This window comes from Globicephala melas, chromosome 7 (assembly GCF_963455315.2).
Source record: "Globicephala melas chromosome 7, mGloMel1.2, whole genome shotgun sequence".
Classification (NCBI taxonomy): Eukaryota; Metazoa; Chordata; class Mammalia; order Artiodactyla; family Delphinidae; genus Globicephala; species Globicephala melas.
In genome coordinates this window covers 26,793,757-26,811,349 of record NC_083320.1, presented here as the reverse complement: position 1 = coordinate 26,811,349, position 17,593 = coordinate 26,793,757, and the positions used below count along the sequence as shown (strand labels likewise).

General features: G+C 37.7%; 1 protein-coding gene across 11 annotated transcripts in view; it reads left to right on the top strand.

Moving 5' to 3' along the window:
• UNC80 (unc-80 homolog, NALCN channel complex subunit) overlaps positions 1 to 17,593 on the top strand; it is a 243,086-nt gene that overhangs the window by 181,546 nt on the left and 43,947 nt on the right. For all 11 annotated transcript variants that reach the window (XM_030853253.2, XM_060301889.1, XM_060301888.1 and 8 more), the window contains exons 40-46: positions 766 to 855; positions 1,594 to 1,695; positions 3,466 to 3,646; positions 4,850 to 5,118; positions 7,209 to 7,343; positions 9,900 to 10,038; positions 10,667 to 10,763. In XM_030853253.2, the coding sequence (XP_030709113.2) occupies positions 766 to 855; positions 1,594 to 1,695; positions 3,466 to 3,646; positions 4,850 to 5,118; positions 7,209 to 7,343; positions 9,900 to 10,038; positions 10,667 to 10,763 (1,013 nt within the window). The remainder of the gene's footprint in view (positions 1 to 765; positions 856 to 1,593; positions 1,696 to 3,465; positions 3,647 to 4,849; positions 5,119 to 7,208; positions 7,344 to 9,899; positions 10,039 to 10,666; positions 10,764 to 17,593) is intronic.

Here is a 17,593-nt window from a genome sequence, read left to right as displayed (position 1 = left end):
ATAAGTCAAACGACAGGCTCTCTCTAGTCTCAGTTTCTTTTTCAACAGTGCTCGATTATTAGCGCAGGTTATACAAGTTCTCTACATTGAAAGCATTGAGCATAGAATATAGTAGATAATAAGTGCTTAATCACTGTGGTTCATATTATTCTTAATGTTGCTACTAAACATGCTTTCTTCTGATATTGAGACCAGTAGATGCCACTGTGCCTTCACAGTTCATCACTCAAGTCTACATTGTAATTGTACCTCTTTTAGCTCTATGAGAACAGAGCAGATAGATTGTATTACACTATCAGGCTTTTTTTAAATTGAGATATAGTTGATGTATAATATTATATACATTTCAGGTATAGAGCATAGTGATTCACAATTTTTAAAGGCCATATTCCATTTATAGTTATTCTAAAATATTGGCTATATTCTGTGTTGTACAATATATCCTTGTAGCTTATTTATTTTATGCATAGTAGTTTGCACGTCTTAATCCCCTACCCCATCTTGCACTACCTTACACAATCAGTCTTTATGCTGTCATTTTTTTGGATAGCTGTGTGCACGTAAATGTTCATATATATGTGTGTGTATATAATATATATATGTATATATATGCACACATAATATATAAAATGTGTGTAAGATATAAATACATATATATTCCTTACAGGAAGTTACCTTGTTTTACGACATTTTTACCTTTCAGCTTACTGTTTGGCTCATAATATGATCTCAGTAAATGTTTATTAAAAATTGCTGTCGTTCTAGGAGTGTCTGGAGTTTTTTAATATCCCAGAATCCCAGTCTACACATTACTTTCTCATGGATAAACGATGGAACCTTATCCACTACAATAAGGTGAGACTGCAGTGATGACGCTCATGGAGAGCTGTGTCAAAAGCCCATTATGCCTTTCCGGAGGGCAGCTTCACTCAGGGGGGCGTCGCTGTTTATAGGTGAGGCGTATGGCCGCTTGGTTCACACCACCTCACTGCTGATGTATTAGCTTTGGACTGGCCACTTTACCTTTGTACCCTTCAGTTTCCTTGTCTGTAAAGGGAAGGTGATGATAGTAGCTACTTGAGGGTCGTTGTAATAATTAAAGGAGATAAGTAAGGCTCTTCGTCACTCATCATTATCACATCTAGATGAACACTTAAGTTGCCCGTATTGTAAGTACACGTGTTTATTTGGAATGTTAATGTTGTTCTCGTGCCGCTTTCTACTACATTAAGCATGATTGTGGTAACGTGATCTAATGAACAAAGGAAACCTCAGGAAGACCACTGACATCACTTTACAGGGCTTTTCTTTTCTTCTTCAGAATGGGTTTTAGTAAATGGCCTCTGGCTCCTTGGCTCCTGACAGAGCATCCTGGACTTTGGAAAGCATACTCAGCCTGGGGAGATTGAAGCTTTCCCGAGGAGGGTGTTTATCTTCCCTAGGATTTTGTAGAATTGGGGAGCGTAAAGTAGTAAGAATCTAAACCATCAGAAAATACATAACATGTTTGTCTGACCTTTGGGGAAAGAGGAAATGAGAGTCAGAGTTTAATTATTGGAACTCTTTTTTTGTCTTTGTGTAATCCCACCACAGACCTATGTTCGGGATATTTACCCTTTTAGGAGATCCGTGTCTCCGCAGCTGAACCTTGTACATATGCATCCAGAGAAAGGACAGGAGCTCATTCAGAAACAGGTGCCTGACCACCACAGTTTTATTCTATTTTGTCATGTCATTGGGATAGATGCTCTGTAAACGGTTGCCAGCCCTGAGATTCTGTTATGATCCTTTCTAGAGAGAGAATGATGGGCCCTTGGTCAATAGATAGTTCCCAAAAATAGTGTTTTAACCAAGTTTTTATAAATTGGATGAATAATGTAAAGGTATTAAGAAACACTCACTTGGAGAATGCTATGAGAAATCATTGGGGTATAAATAACAGAAATCTTCTAATTTATTTACCTACTAGTTTCTAAGTTTGGATTTTCACTCCACATTTTTGTAAAGCAGGATTGGAAGTACACATAGTGTAGCTATAAGAAGGTTGTCCTGGAAATTTATGCTAGCTGGAAAAAAATAAAAGGGGTCAATGTAGTGTGCCTGCAAAAGGCCCTGCACCAAGGTCCAGAGATTTGGACTCAGTCCCATCTCTGCCACTGACCAGGGATCTGACCTTGGACATGTTACTGACTTCTGTTAAAATAGGAGGAAACAGAATCAAGCAGCTGTACTTAGATTTAAGATTGAAGAACAGAATAATGTTTACACATCTCATCATAAATCAGACTTTGAGCTTAAGGAAATTCACTATTTTGCAAGCGAAATATAGCTGTAGTACACAATTCTAATAATGATACAATCTTAATGTGGTCTTTGTGTTATATTCATTTATTTTTAATAAAATGTTGAAACACACTATTATTTCAGTTTTTCCGCATGTAGCAAGGATGCTATTCAAAAATATCTTCAGGGGATGGCATAGAATCCGACCGCTTAAGTAATTAAAAACATAGTATTAACTACCTAAATTGCATTTAGAAGAAAGAAAATAGTGAATGTATTACAAAGTGTGAGGTGTTGGGCAAAACTGTAAGACCTTAAATATAAATAATTCCTAAAACAATTCCCCACAAATTATCCCAGCCTCTGATTTTGGCAGCAAAATAATGAAAACCATAATCAGTAACCGCACTTCACGAGTGTGTTTTTTTAGTCATGTTTAAGAACACATTTTAAGAGAATAACATAAAATGGGGCCCTTACTCTATTTATACTCCAATTTGGGATCTTAAGACTTCTTTCTAATTTCCTCAGGGAGATAATGATAGACAGACCTGTGGTTCTGGCTCTGAAGTCTCCTCCACAGCTGCTCACTGCTTATCATCTTCCTAGTCACATCCCCCTGCCCACTGATCAGCAACAGAAAAGGCACTAAGGGAAGGACCGAAAGACCCATGTTCACGTCGTCTAAACTAAGAGCTAAAGGACCACCAATCTAGGTCCTATTAGCTTTTGTTCCAAGATAGGTTTTTCCTGGAGCCCATTTCAGTCTTTAAGAGGCAAACCCAGAAACAGCGTAAGGCATCAGTAGAAATGATAGAAGCAATTGGAACTGACTGGCTCCTGTTGGAGAAGGTCTTCTATATTATGACATCCAAACAAATGGGCTGTATTTACTACTGAACTGCTCTTGACAGTGCTTGCCTTGTTCTCCTCCTCTAGCTGGCAAACTCCATAAGAAACACTTCCTTCTGTAGGACAGATGCAGGAAGTGAGAGTCAATTAAGTATTGTTTGCTCTTTCTGTGTGGTAAAGAAAAAATATTTCTCTCCCATTTCACTTCCCCCATCTTTCAATTTTTAATCAGCCCGGTTTGCCATTAAGGTTTTCACTTCAGTTTCTTCACTCTTGGTAATTTCAGAATTGCCAATTCTACTTTTCATCTGCTCCTGCCTTTGCCGGTAGGTATTCACTCGGAAGCTGGAGGAAGTGGGGAGGGTTTTGTTTCTCATCTCCCTCACCCAGAAGATCCCCACAGCCCACAAGCAGTCCCACGTCTCCATGCTCCAGGAAGACCTCCTCCGACTGCCCTCATTCCCTCGAAGTGCTATTGATGCGGAGTTTTCACTCTTCAGTGATCCTCAAGGTATTAGGAAAGAAGCATTTCCTCTCTTGGGCTTCTTCTCCTGCCCTTCTTTTGTCCTCAGCTAGAGGACGTCTCTATCTTAATCGGCAGACAGTTCTCTAAGCTAGTGGCTCTCAGCTCTGGAGTGAGCACAAGAATCACCTGGAGAACTTGATAAAACGCAGATTGCTGGGTCCCACCCTCCAGCCCCGAGTTTCTGATTCAGTAGCTCTGGAATGGGGCTTGGGAACTTGCATTTCTGACAAGCTCCCAGGTGAGGCTGGTGCTTCTGTGCCAAGGACCAAATCCTGAGACCACTGCTCTAAGCTAATCGTAAGCAATTGAAGGAAGCAGTGTGGTATTGTTAGGAGAGTACTTGACTAAGTGAAGAACAGATATTTATATGATATTCAAGAGGAGGCAAAACGAATCTACAGTGACAGAAATCAGAACAGTAGTTACCTCTGGACTGGGGGGAATGGATTTCCCAGAAAGGGGTATGAGAGAACTTTCTCAGGTGATGAAAATGGTCTATACATTGATTGGCGTGTTCGTTACCTGAGTGGGTATTTTTGTCAAAATTCATTGAATTCTACATTTATGTTCTGTGCCTTTTACTCTATCTAAATTATACCTTCTTAATTAGAAAGTCTGGAGTCAGGGCCCAGTAATCTGTGTTTTTATAAGACCTCCAGGTGGTTTTGATGCCCTAGGAAGCTTGAGAACCATTATTCAAATTGAGAGAGAGAGAGAGAGAGACTGAGACAGAGAAATTGGAAGAGACCCATTTTGAAACCACGCTCTGTTACTCAGTTATTAATTTGGGACAGTTTACTTAAATCAGCATCCGTATGCTCTACATCTTCATCCAGAAGCTCCAGAGAAATAGTAGACACAGCTCTAGTCTGACCATGAGTTCAAAGAACAAGTCCCAGCCCTGCCATTTTCTTAATAGCTTATTTTTTCTCAAAGCCACAGCTTATGCAGCAGCAAGACACTGCACCTGTCTTGCCCACAGAGTTGAATCAAAGAGGTGATGAAGAAAGTGCTTGGAGGGCTAGGAGGTGTCACAGCAGTGGCTGCAATATTGCTCTGGGAAGCGTATCAGCAGTAGATCTTCATGTCCCTGAGCTGGAAACAGCAGCGCCCTGGGGTTTGATTGCCCTCCACACTGACAGGATTGGCGTGGGGCTAATTCTGTCTCTGCTGTTTCATGTTTCACAGCTGGGAAGGAGCTGTTTGGCCTCGACACTCTTCAGAAAAGCTTGTGGATCCAGCTCCTGGAGGAGATGTTCCTGGGCATGCCGAGCGAGTTTCCCTGGGGAGATGAAATCATGCTTTTCCTCAACGTTTTTAACGGGGCTCTGATCCTGCACCCAGAAGACAGTGCCCTGCTCAGGCAGTACGCGGCCACCGTCATCAACAGCGCTGTGCACTTCAATCACCTCTTCTCCCTCAGCGGCTACCAGTGGATTCTGCCCACCATGCTGCAGGTGCACAGGCTGTCCTCTCCTGCCCATGGAACAGGTCAACAAGATCTGTACCAAAACTTTTAATGATGGAATTTTCTTCTTTTATGACCTCAAAAGGCACCAAATGAACCCCCCCTAGAAACTTCCAAAAGGTCATAATATTCCATTCTATTCTGAGATCTCCCAGACCTGGGCTCTGCTTTCCCATTTCTTCTGGACCAGTGGTTCTCAAAGTGCAATCTCTGGAGCAACAGCAGCAGAAGCAGCAGCATCACCTGGGGATTTGTTAGAAATGCACATTCTTGGGTTCCATCCCAGTGCTACTTAATCAGAAAGTCTGGAGTCAGGGCCCAGTAATCTGTGTTTTTACAAGACCTCCAGGTGGTTTTGATGCCCTAGGAAGCTTGAGAACCATTATTCAAATGTATGGCAAGCATTCAGTTGATGTTTCTCCCAAGAGAGTCTCCAACCTCTATCTGAATAGAGATTTTCATTGCCATTAAATTTGGTATGACAAGGTTGGAGGAGGTGAATGTAGCAGGAACAGTTTTCACTTAGTCATGCCTAATGTGTACATGGCTACAGTTAGGAGTACTGAATAAAGTTCAGAAGGGGCCTTGAGGGCTCATCCTACTTCTCATTTTTATGGAAATTTTAATAAAATTATGGAAGTAATGCATGTTTGTGTAAAGTGGCGTTTGCTCAACTACAGGGGCAAGAAATTGACTTTTTTTTTTTTTTTTTTTGTGGTACGCGGGCCTCTCACTGTTGTTGCCTCTCCCGTTGCGGAGCACAGGCTCTGGACGTGCAGGCTCAGCGGCCACAGCTCACGGGCCCAGCCGCTCCGCGGCATGTGGGATCTTCCCGGACCGGGGCACGAACCCGTGTCCCCTGCATCGGCAGGCGGACTCTCAACCACTGCGCCACCAGGGAAGCCCAAGAAATTGACTTTTAATATCATCAGGGCACTCTGTCCTATTTTTAGATAGTTGGAATTTCCTGTATAACTTTTTAAATAATTATCAAAAACAATAAATGCTCATTATAAAATTCGAAAGATAAAGAAAAGTTTAAAGAAGAAATTAATGATCACCCATGGGGCTTCCCTGGTGGCGCAGTGGTTGAGAATCTGCCTGCCAATGCAGGAGACACAGGTTCGAGCCCTGGTCTGGGAAGATCCCACATGCCGCAGAGCAACTAGGCCCGTGAGCCACAACTACTGAGCCTGCGCGTCTGGAGCCTGTGCTCCGCAACAAGAGAGGCCACGATAGTGAGAGGCCCGTGCACTGCGATGAAGAGTGGCCCCCGCTTGCCACAACTAGAGAAAGCCCTCGCACAGAAACGAAGACCTAACACAGCCAAAAATAAATAAATAAACAAATGTGGGGTTTAAAGAAAAAAGAATATTATTTAAAAAAAAAAAAAAAAGATCACCCATAATCCTCCCCCTAGATAACCATCGTTTACACATCTTGAAAATCTTGGTACTCTCTCCTACTTTTTCTAAAACAGAAGTTGAATCGTACCATATATTCAAGTTTGTTACCTACCTTTTTTAATGTGACACTAAGAATATTGTGGGGAAAAAAAAAAAAAAAGAATATTGTGGGAGTTTTCCCTGTAGCACTATATAGCATCTTTTAAAATATAACTGATAGTATTCTGTTGAATGCATATACATAATACACTTAACCCCAATTTATGAATAATTTAAGTTGTTTCAAATTTTCTACTATTTTAAGCAACCTTGCAGCAGTCATTATTGTATATATTATATCTTTGTACATTGTCTGTTTTCTTAAGATAAATCACTAGTCACAAACTTCCCGAGAAAAAAGTATATTTATATTTTTAGGATTAAATATAAATATACTTATATATATATATAAGTATATAAATATATATGTATATAACATATCTATATTTTTAGGATTTTTATGTATATTGCCAGATCTCTCTCAAGAAGGTATATACCATTTTACACTCCCCTCCATCAGTTTATGAAGTTAGTCATTTCCGTCCATGCTTCCCATGGCTATGAGTTTTAAAAGCAAACACAACTCTAGTAGGCTGTTAAGGAATTTTCTGAATATGGTGACATTTTCCCATAGGTGTACTCTGACTATGAAAGCAATCCCCAGTTGCGTCAAGCCATTGAATTCGCCTGCCATCAGTTCTACATTCTACACCGGAAGCCCTTTGTGCTCCAGCTGTTTGCAAGTGTGGCCCCTCTCCTGGAGTTTCCTGTGAGTAAGCTCTGTGGAAATAAAGACCAACCCAACGAGGAAAGCAAAGTCTGTTTATTCAGAGCTTACTACAGCAAGGGATTCCTGGGCTGTTTACTACAGATTGTAGATCAGTTCTATATTTATGTATGGCCTGGTCATTGTGCATTTGTATAATCAGTCTCTCAGCTCTCTTTATTCAAGCAATGGAATATAAATACCAAAAATTATTTCTCTTTCAACAAGAAAATCTTCTCTCTTCAACGTTTCTCTTCAACCGTTATTTCGGCCCCTAGGATGTCAATAGATCAACTCTCTGGATTTTTATACTCAGTTAATGAAAGGATGGAAAATGGAAAATGATAAAAGGAAGAGTTCCAGATTCTCATTTTTTTCTGTCACTCTCTAGCACTTACCCTGCTTTATTTTTATTTTTCTGCAGAGCATTTATATCATATCACATGTAATATATGTATTTGTTTCACTAATATGTATCTTTACCACACCTCACAATAGAATTTGAGCTCCGTTAAAACAAGACATTTGTCTGGTTTTTGCTTGCCTTTTGCTTGTTTTTAGTTGTTGTTTTGTTTGTTTTTGTTTTTGTTTTGCTGTAACTGCAGTGCACAAAATGGTGCCTGGCACATAGTAGGAATTTAATGAGGTTTTTTTTTTTTAATTAATTTTTATTGGAGTATAGTTGCTTTACAATGTTGTGTTAGTTTCTGTTGTAGAGCAAAGTGAATCAGCTATATGTATACATATATCCCCTCTTTTTTGGATTTCCTTCCCATTTAGGTCACCACAGAGCATTGAGTAGAGTTCCCTGTGCTATATAGTAGGTCCTCATTAGTTATCTGTTTTATACGTAGTAGTGTATATATGCCAATCCCAATCTCCCAAGTCATCCCACCACCACCCCTTCCCCCTTGGTATCCATACATTTGTTCTCTACGTCTGTGTCTCTATTTCTGCTTTGCAAATAAGATCATCTATACTGTTTTTCTAGATTCCACATCTATGCATTAATATATGATATTTGTTTTTCTCTTTCTGACTTACTTCACTTAGTATGATAATCTCTAGGTCCATCCATGTTGCTGCAAATGGCATTGTTTCATTCTTTTTATGGCTGAATAATATTCCATTGTATATATATACCACATCTTCTTTATCCATTCCTTTGTCGATGGACATTTAGGTTGCTTCCATGTCCTGGCTATTGTAAATAGTGCTGCAATGAACATTGGGGTGCATGTATCTTTTTGAATTAGAGTTTTCTCTGGATATATGCCCAGGAGGATTTGTTGTTTTAATGAATGAATCAAAGTCATTTTACAGAGATTTGAGACGGTAAGTATCTCCATTCTGGAGATAGATTATCAACTAAGACCTGTAAAATTCCCAGGGTTGTCAAAAAATTCATCTGTTTCTCAAACATATTTGATGTATTCAACCAATCCATTATGGAAATTTGCGGGGGAATGCTGAGTCCCATTATCATAGACCAGAGAAAACATAGGCATGAACTTTACTGGCAGTTCACATGTTGCTGTATTTTTATGAGTTTCCACAAATATCTCTTTTGTACTAGATTAGCATTTAATAGATCCCTTAAAACTCAGGTGTTCACTCCATACAATAGCATGGTTGGATGCAGAATTCTGTAAGCTGAATACTGCCTAGATATTGTTATCAATGGCAGTGTTTATGAAAATTGTATTTCTGATCAAACCATATTAGTACTGATGTAGGAATTAATAAACTAAAATGGCTTTTCTTTTGTTTTTAATTGAAGTATAGTTGATTTACAATGTTGTGTTAATTTCTGCTGTACAGCAAAATGATTCAGTTATACATATATATATATACATCTTTTTTATATTCTTTTCCATTATGGTTTATCACAGGATATTTAATATAGTTCCCTATGCTATACAGTAGGACCTTGTTGTTTATCCATTCTATATATAATAGTTTGCACCTGCTAATCCCAAACTCCCAATCCATCCCCCTTCACCCTCCTTGGCAACCACAATTCTGTTCTGTGTCTGTGAGTCTATTTCATAGGTAAGTTCATTTGTGTCATATTTTAGATTCCACATATAAGTGATATCATATGGTATTTGTCTTTCTCTTTCTAACTTCAATTAGTATGATAATCTCTAGGTCCATCCATGTTGCTGCAAATGGCATTATTTCATTATTTTTATGGCTGAGTAGGATTCCATTGTATATAGGTACCACATCTTCTTTATCCATTCATCTGTCGATGGACATTTAGGTTGTTTCCCTGTTTTGGCTACTGTGAATAGTGATGCTATGAACATATGGGTGCATGTGTCATTTTGAATTAGAGTTTTCTCTGGATATATGCCCACGAGTGGGATTGCTGTATAATATGGCAACTCTATTTTTAGTTTTTTTTAGGAACCTCCATTCTGTTTTTCACAGTGGCTGCACCAACTTACATTCCCACCAACAGGGTATGAGGGTTCCCTTTTCTCCACACCCTCTCCAGAATTTGTTATTTGTAAACTTTTTAATGATGGCCTAAAATGGCTTTTCTTTGTACAGGATGCTGCCAATACTGGGTCCAGCAAAGGCGTGTCAGCTCAGTGCCTGTTTGACTTGCTGCAGTCGCTGGAGGGGGAGACCACGGACATCCTAGACATCTTAGAGCTGGTCAAAGCTGAGAAGCCTCTTAAGTCATTAGGTAAAAGCAAAACTTGCCTTGGCATTCTTTTTCTTTTTGTAATCTTTCTTTTTTTAAACGACCTTATACTGAATATTTTGAGCTAAATCAAAATAGCAAAAATAAGTGGAACGGTGATATAAATTAAATGAGTACATTTTCCTATCTCCTGTTTTTCTTAAATTTCTTGTAAATCTTAAAATGTAAAGGATTCTCTGCCATGAAAATTGTATTAAAAGGGGGGCTCAATAGACCACTGTAGTTTTCAGAAAATTGGGTTTTCCTGGGCAATTCTAAGTGAATAACCCTTTAAGACAGGCTTTTATTATCATGGAATGTCTACAATTAGAGGTATTCAAAGATGAAGTCTCATGTCTTGCCTTACAGCATCCAAATATCCTTCTATTAGATGAGTTTTTTTAAACTACCAAAATAAAGCACTTTTATTTGTCATCTGATTATTCAAAAATAGAACAGAATTTTTAGTCCCTTTAGATGAGGATATTAAGTGTTCACAGTTTAGGAATAAAGTCTAACAAGGAAATGCCTACAAAATATAACTGGAAAGAAAGTGTTAGGAGTAATAAATTCTTCTTTATCCCTGGTGGAATCCACTCTGATTGTGTGCCTTGCCCTTCTGTCCCTTCAGATTTCTGCTATGGAAACGAAGACCTGACTTTCTCTATAAGTGAAGCCATTAAGCTCTGTGTTACTGTGGTGGCATATGCTCCTGAGTCATTCAGAAGGTAACTGCAGCCTTTTATTCCATGCCTTGTAATAAGTAAGTATGGCAAAGGAAATAAAATTGAGTGACTACAAAGGTTATGTTTGCTAAGATTAGCCTGTAATGTTCTGGCAAGTATGTTTTCAAAAACTAAATTTAGGGAACTTGTCATAGCAGAGGTTATGAAAAATATAGTAAATCTTCATCAATTTGAAATCCCCTAATTTGGAAATTGTGAAGTGGCTAAGATGTTTTAGTCTTGTTTAGGAAATATCCTCACATGTAACAGAAATTAACAGCAAATAAAATTTTAGAAAAGACATTTAAGCTACTTAAGAAAACTCATTTCAAGGAGCAATAAGAACTTGTGTCACACAAAGAGCAGGAAGAGAAATCTTGCCTGTCATTTTGCCAAGTGCAAGGAATCCAAAGGACTCACCATGGCGAGTGTTATTTCCAGTTCTAGGATGTTGGCTCTGACCTGATTTTATTTACATATATATATATATATATATAGTGTATATATATATATATGTATATATATATATATATAAAATATGTGAAATGAAAATCAGCCTCATCTCTCTATTAAAATAGGTATTCTAAAGGCAGAGACAATAATTCAAATGAATTATGGATAACCCCTTTTTATGTAATGTACATGCTTAAAGATAAGAGCTGCATTCCTTCCAAATGTTCCATAATTCTGGCTTAACCAGCCCTATGGCCTTCCCTCCTCTTCCTCAATTCAACATTAGGAAATCTCTCCCTCTTAATTTCTCAATCTACTTTGATTTTTTCTTGTAATATCTAACCCATAAACAAAGCATTCGATTGTATTCTACCATATTCTTAGTACATGTGATATATCTTCCAATGCCTAATATAGTGCTGTATTCCATATATGATATAACAATATAAATTTATAAAATGAATGAATCAGATAACAGCCAACTGTTTCCATGTTCCTATTTCTCTCATTTGTAATTCTTCTTGCATAGGCCTTTGTGGTGAGAAAATAGTTTGAAAATAAAAATATGGATTAGTCATAAACATATCACAGTTTTTGCCTCAACTTTCTTTCTTTTGAGAGAAGGATGGGCTAATAAATTATTCCAGGGTATTGCTCCTCTGTTAAGACTGCCAGATCTAGGTAGGTTATCACCTTTCTAATGTAAATTCAAAGAACTGAGACTACAAACTCCTGTCACACAGGAATAAAATATAAATCTTATCTGAGTGTGAACTCAGGGTTGCTGGCTCTGATCTAACCCAGAGTCACCCGCATTGGTCCTACCTCCTGGGACCAGCTGTTGATCTCATGTGCTCAGGGTGAGCTGTGACTCTGACTCAGGTTTGAAGTGACAGGGAAGATGACTAGTGATTCTCCTGGTGAAACCAACAGAGAACTAGCGCTTGTCTATTCATACCAGTCCAGTTCTAACCTAATACAAGCCTATCCTGAAACATCTATAGATCGGGTGATTTATGGAACACTAGATAGAAATGTATAACTGATCTGAAAGTAAAGCATAGTGATCTACTTGGGATCTAAAGATTGTTTGGGGCTTACAGATTTCCACATTACTTAAAATTCTTATTTCTCTCTGTTTGATCAAATCTCCTTATCAGTTTCTCATATTCCTCCTTAAATCTACCTCTGGTTTTCAATTAGTGTAGAAAAATATTGACCCAACTATTGCAACTCTACTATTTTAACCCAGTGGATACTTTGACCCCAAGGATATTTTGACTACGACTTTATAAATACAAACATCTTAATCATAATTATACCTATAAATTTTCATTAAGGGATTATTTTCTAATTTATTTATGCCAGTTTAATTCCTCAGTCAGTTTATGTTGCAAATAAGCCACTTTCAACTTTTCATTTTATCAAAGATCTTTTCATTGAAATTATTTTCTTTCTATGTAAAATTTATAATAAAGTTTACATTCATTGATTAAGTTTTAGGGGAGGACTTATTTTATCTTGATCTGTATCAAACTTTGCTCATTAGAGTTTCTGTCATTTTGAGCTTTTGTGTTTCAGGTTTTGATCATTACTGCAGTTTCCCCAAGTCAAATTTCAACGGTGCCCATAAGATGTAGTTCCTTAATGTAGAATAAACATCTGAAGCAGGATGTTTATTAAATAACAAATTCTACTCAGTGGTGTTTTAACAATTGTCAGTTTTATTTTATATCAAAAATTCTTTCAGAATAGTTATTATGAATTGGATAAAAGACTGGGACTTTGTATTTTTAAAGTAATCAATGAAAAAAGCAGCAGACAACTGGTCAGGTATTCCCAGACTGCTTTATTATTCGGGATTAATCTTAGAGTGTAATACCATTATTTAATATTCTTCCATCAGTTTGTTCATTATGCACTATCTCCTCACACACCGCTGGGACAGAGAGAGCAGATGGTAGGGTCAGAACATCCCGCTGACAAGCAGGGTGACCTCTGCCCCATCTCCACAGTGCATTTCCCGGTCCCCCCACTGCAAATAATCTCTCCTGCCTCCGGTCCCAGAGCAATTTATTTTGAAGTTTTCCCTTATGAAATCTGTTGCTCAGCCATCTCGAGGCGCTGAGCCAAGTCACCTTACCTCATCCTGCCTCTTACCTACCAAGTCTGTAAACATGAGGAGCCACCTGAAGAAAATGCATACAGTTTATTCTTACCACAGCCTCTGGTGGAAATCTCTGCTCTCCTTGCCTGAGCTGAATATCACAGCCATCTTCAGGGTCCTCTTTATCCTTTCTCAGAAACTCCTGAAACGGTGTCAGTCATGAGTTGAGGTTTCTGGAAGGATCCAGTGAAGAGTGACTTCTTTCTTGCCCATGTTCTAAATAAATGAAGGCAGGCAGAAGGGAGGTTGAAATATCATCTGTAGTGCTGAGAAAGATTAAGTAGGGGAATCAGGCTTGAAACAGGACTGCCCTGAGAACTCACAGCAGAGGATAGAAGCCCTGTTGGCAGGCTTTTCCAGGAAAAGAAAAAGAGCTGAGCTGATTTTGTCCAGTATGTCTATATCAATTTGCCCCTCAGGTAAGTCTTTGTCTTCTCCAGAACCGAATGAGTAAAAGGGCAAAGGGGAACCGGGATTGATATTGACTGAACTCTCTCTGCTGGAAGGAAACATGAGGAATGAGTAAAATATGCCACCCCCATCCCCAACATTCCCACCTAATTCTGTCTTAAGCAATGGGGATTAAACTCTGTGCCCCTGGTCAACCCTGCCTCAGGAGGGCAAATCTACCTTCTCTCAGGACGGTCCTCATCCTCCTTTCCTTAGGCTCCTCCTACAATATCACAGCTCCATAAAAGGTTCAAAAATGGATCAAAACCTTACATTAACTTAACTCCAAGTCCACTCGATTCCTAAGTGTCAAAATACCCCCTCTTCTATTTTCCACTCCAGGCATATCCAGTACCATGTTATTAGGGTGTATCAGAGATTCTGCAGTGCGATTAAGAGATAACATGAAGACACTGCAATGACAAAATGTATAAAGATTCTCTAATATTAAAATGCTAACAGCATAGAGAAGCCCTAAATTTGACTAAAAAATCCTCGCATTATCAAATTCCCAATGAGATATGAAAGACACTTTCAAGTTAAAATCCAAACACATTGAAATCAAAAGGAATTAGAGTTCACAATCAAATTCTCTTGTCATTGTGAGTTAAAAGCCAGAGTCCAACACTGTTAAGCTAAATTAAAAAATTTTAAAAAAACCTCCCTAATACCTTATTCTGCTCTGTTTAAGCCAGAACTGTTCTTATTCCTGGGTGGAGCCAGGATCTCTTAAGTAGTTGTTCCCTAGGATATGTTTCATGGGAATAAATTCAATTCTTACAAGACTTCAACATTTGTAATACCAAGTCCCTGTTGTGCTTAAATTTTTTTTTAAATAATGTATTTTATTTAAATATTCATACAAGAAAGTTTTTACAAATTGTAATTTTATAGTTTCATGAATGTATACAAAGTTAACACATCAGTGTAACTACCACTCAAATTGAAAAATCAGATAAAAGAACCACTATCCTGATTTCCAACATCACAAATCAGCTTTGTCTGTTTCTGAACTCAACTACATGAAATAATATGGTAGGTATTTTTTAACGTCTGACTTCTGTTATTCAGTATTATTTCATGAGATTCATCCACACAATCGTGTATAACAGTAGTTCTTCATTTGTCTATAATATTCTATTGTATGACTATGCTGCAATTTGTGTATTTCTTCTTTTGTTGACAGACATTAGTGTTGTGTCCAGTTTGAAGCTATTACCAGTAATGCTGCAGTGAACATTTTTCTATATGTCTTTGTGTGCACATATATATGCGTCTCTGTGGGTAGAAATGCTCTGCTAGATCATGGAGTATGTATATGTTTTGCTTTAGTAGATACTACCAAAAAGTTTTCCAGAGGGCTTGTATCAGTTTTCACTCCCACCAGCAGTGTATAGGTGTTCCAGTACTCTACAGCCTCATCAACACTTTGTATTGTCAGTCTTTTTTATTTTAACTGTTTTTGTTGGCTTATAGTGATATCTCATTGTGGTTTTGATTTCCATTTCCCTCCAGCAAATTAAAAGGTTTGGAAGCCTTTCAGATTGTTTACTGGAATTTGGATATCTACTTTTGCAAGGGACCTATTGAAGTATTCTACCTATTTTTAAATGAGATTATCAGTAATTTTTATTTGATATATAGAATTTTTTTTAAAGAGTGTGATATAAATACATTTTAACTTATATAGAGTGGTGTTGCTGGTAAACATTTAACAACCAACTCTCTGGGAGAAAGAGTTTCTGATGTGTAGCATTGCCAATTTGCCAATATGTAGCAATTGCTGAATACAAAATACCAGAATGACATCATTGAATGTGGTGTTGGAAAGAGATGCTTATGGTAGGCCTTTTTCTTTAAATTAATTTTTATTGGAGTATAGTTGCTTTATGATGTTGTTAGTTTCTGCTGTAAAGCAAAGTGAATCAGCTATACATATACCTCCTCTTTTTTGGATTGCCTTCACATTTAGGTCACCACAGAGCATTGAGTAGAGTTCCCTGTGCTATACAGTAGGTCCTCATTAGTTATCTATTTTACACATAATATCAGTAGTGTATATCTGTTAATCCCATCCCAATCTCCAAGTTCATCCTGTCCCCCCCTTCTCCCTTGGTATCCATACGTTTGTTCTCTATGTCTGTGTCTCTATTTCTGCTTTGCAAATAAGAACATCTATACCATTTTTCTAGATTCCACATATGTGTTAATATACAATATTTGTTTTTCTCTGTCTCTCTTACTTTACTCTGTATGAAGTGAAGTCTTACAGTCTCTAAGTCTGTCCACATCTCTGCAAATGATCCAATTTCGTTCCTTTTTATGGCTGAATAATATTCCAGTGTATATATGTACCACATCATCTTTATCCATTCCTCTATAGATGGACAATTAGGTTGCTTCCATGTCCTGACTACTGTAAATAGTTCTGCAGTGAACCTTGGGGTGCGTGTATCTTTTTGAATTATGGTTTTCTCTGGGTATATGCCCGGTAGTGGGATTGCTGGGTCATATAGTAGTTTTATTTTTCGTTTTTTAAGGAACCTCCATACTGTTCTCCATAGTGGCTACATCAGTTTACATTCCCACCAACAGTGTAAGAGTGTTCCCTTTTCTCCACACCCTCTCCAACATTTGTTGTTTTTGGATATTTTGATGATGGTCATTCTGACAGGCGTGAGGTGATACTGCTTTGTAGTTTTGATTTGCATTTCTCTAATAATTAGTGATGTTGAACATCTTTTCATGTGTTTGTTGGCCATCTGTATGTCTTCTTTGGAGAAATGTCTGTTTAGGTCTTCCACCCATTTTTTGATTGGGTTGTTTGTTTTTTTGATATTGAGCTGCATGAGCTATTTGTATATTTTGGAGATTAATCCTTTGTCAGTTGCTTCAGTTGCAAATATTTTCTCCCATCCTGAGGGTTGTCCAGTAGGCCTTCTTGACTGGTTATTTAGCCATTCCAGCACACCACTGGCTACTTGTATTTCAAATAACATCTCTTACTCTGTGGCTTATAATTTTACTCCCCTAAGGTTGTCTTTTGATGAACAGAGCTCTTCATTTTAATACAATCCAATGTATCACCTTTTTCCTATTTTTTAGTGCTTTCTGTGTCCTCTTATGAAATCTTGGCTAACCCAAGGTTATGAATATATCCCCTTATATGCTAGGTGCTTCTTTGTTTTTATCTTAACATTTAGATTAACAAGCCATCTGGAATTAATTTTGGTATGATGCAAAGTAAGGGCCAAAGTTTGTTTTTCCCATAGAGATATCTAATAGGCAATAGACCCAAGCACCACTTATAGAAAAGACTAGCCTTTCCCCATTGCATTGCAGTGTCATCTTTGTTATAAATCAAATACCTGTGGATTTGTTTTGGACTCCTTATTCTGTTTCACATATCTATTTGTCTATCCTTGCACCAATATTATACTGTCTTAATTATGATAGTTTTATAAAAAGTCTGATGTCTGGTAATATGTCCTTTTACAATTATGAAATTTCCATCTTTAACTTACCTTGAAGTCTGTTTTGTCTGACATAATAGTTACATCAGCATTCTTTTGGTGTTTGCTCTTACTTTCACCTTCAACATTTCTATATACTTATATTTAATGTCTCTTGATAGCAAAATATAGATGAATTTTTAAATTATTCACACTAGTAAGCAGCCATTTTCATACCTGTATCACAGTGACTGTTTCCAGACCAGACTCTTGCTGTAAACTTGCTTAAGCTTTAAGAAGCCAGACTCCTA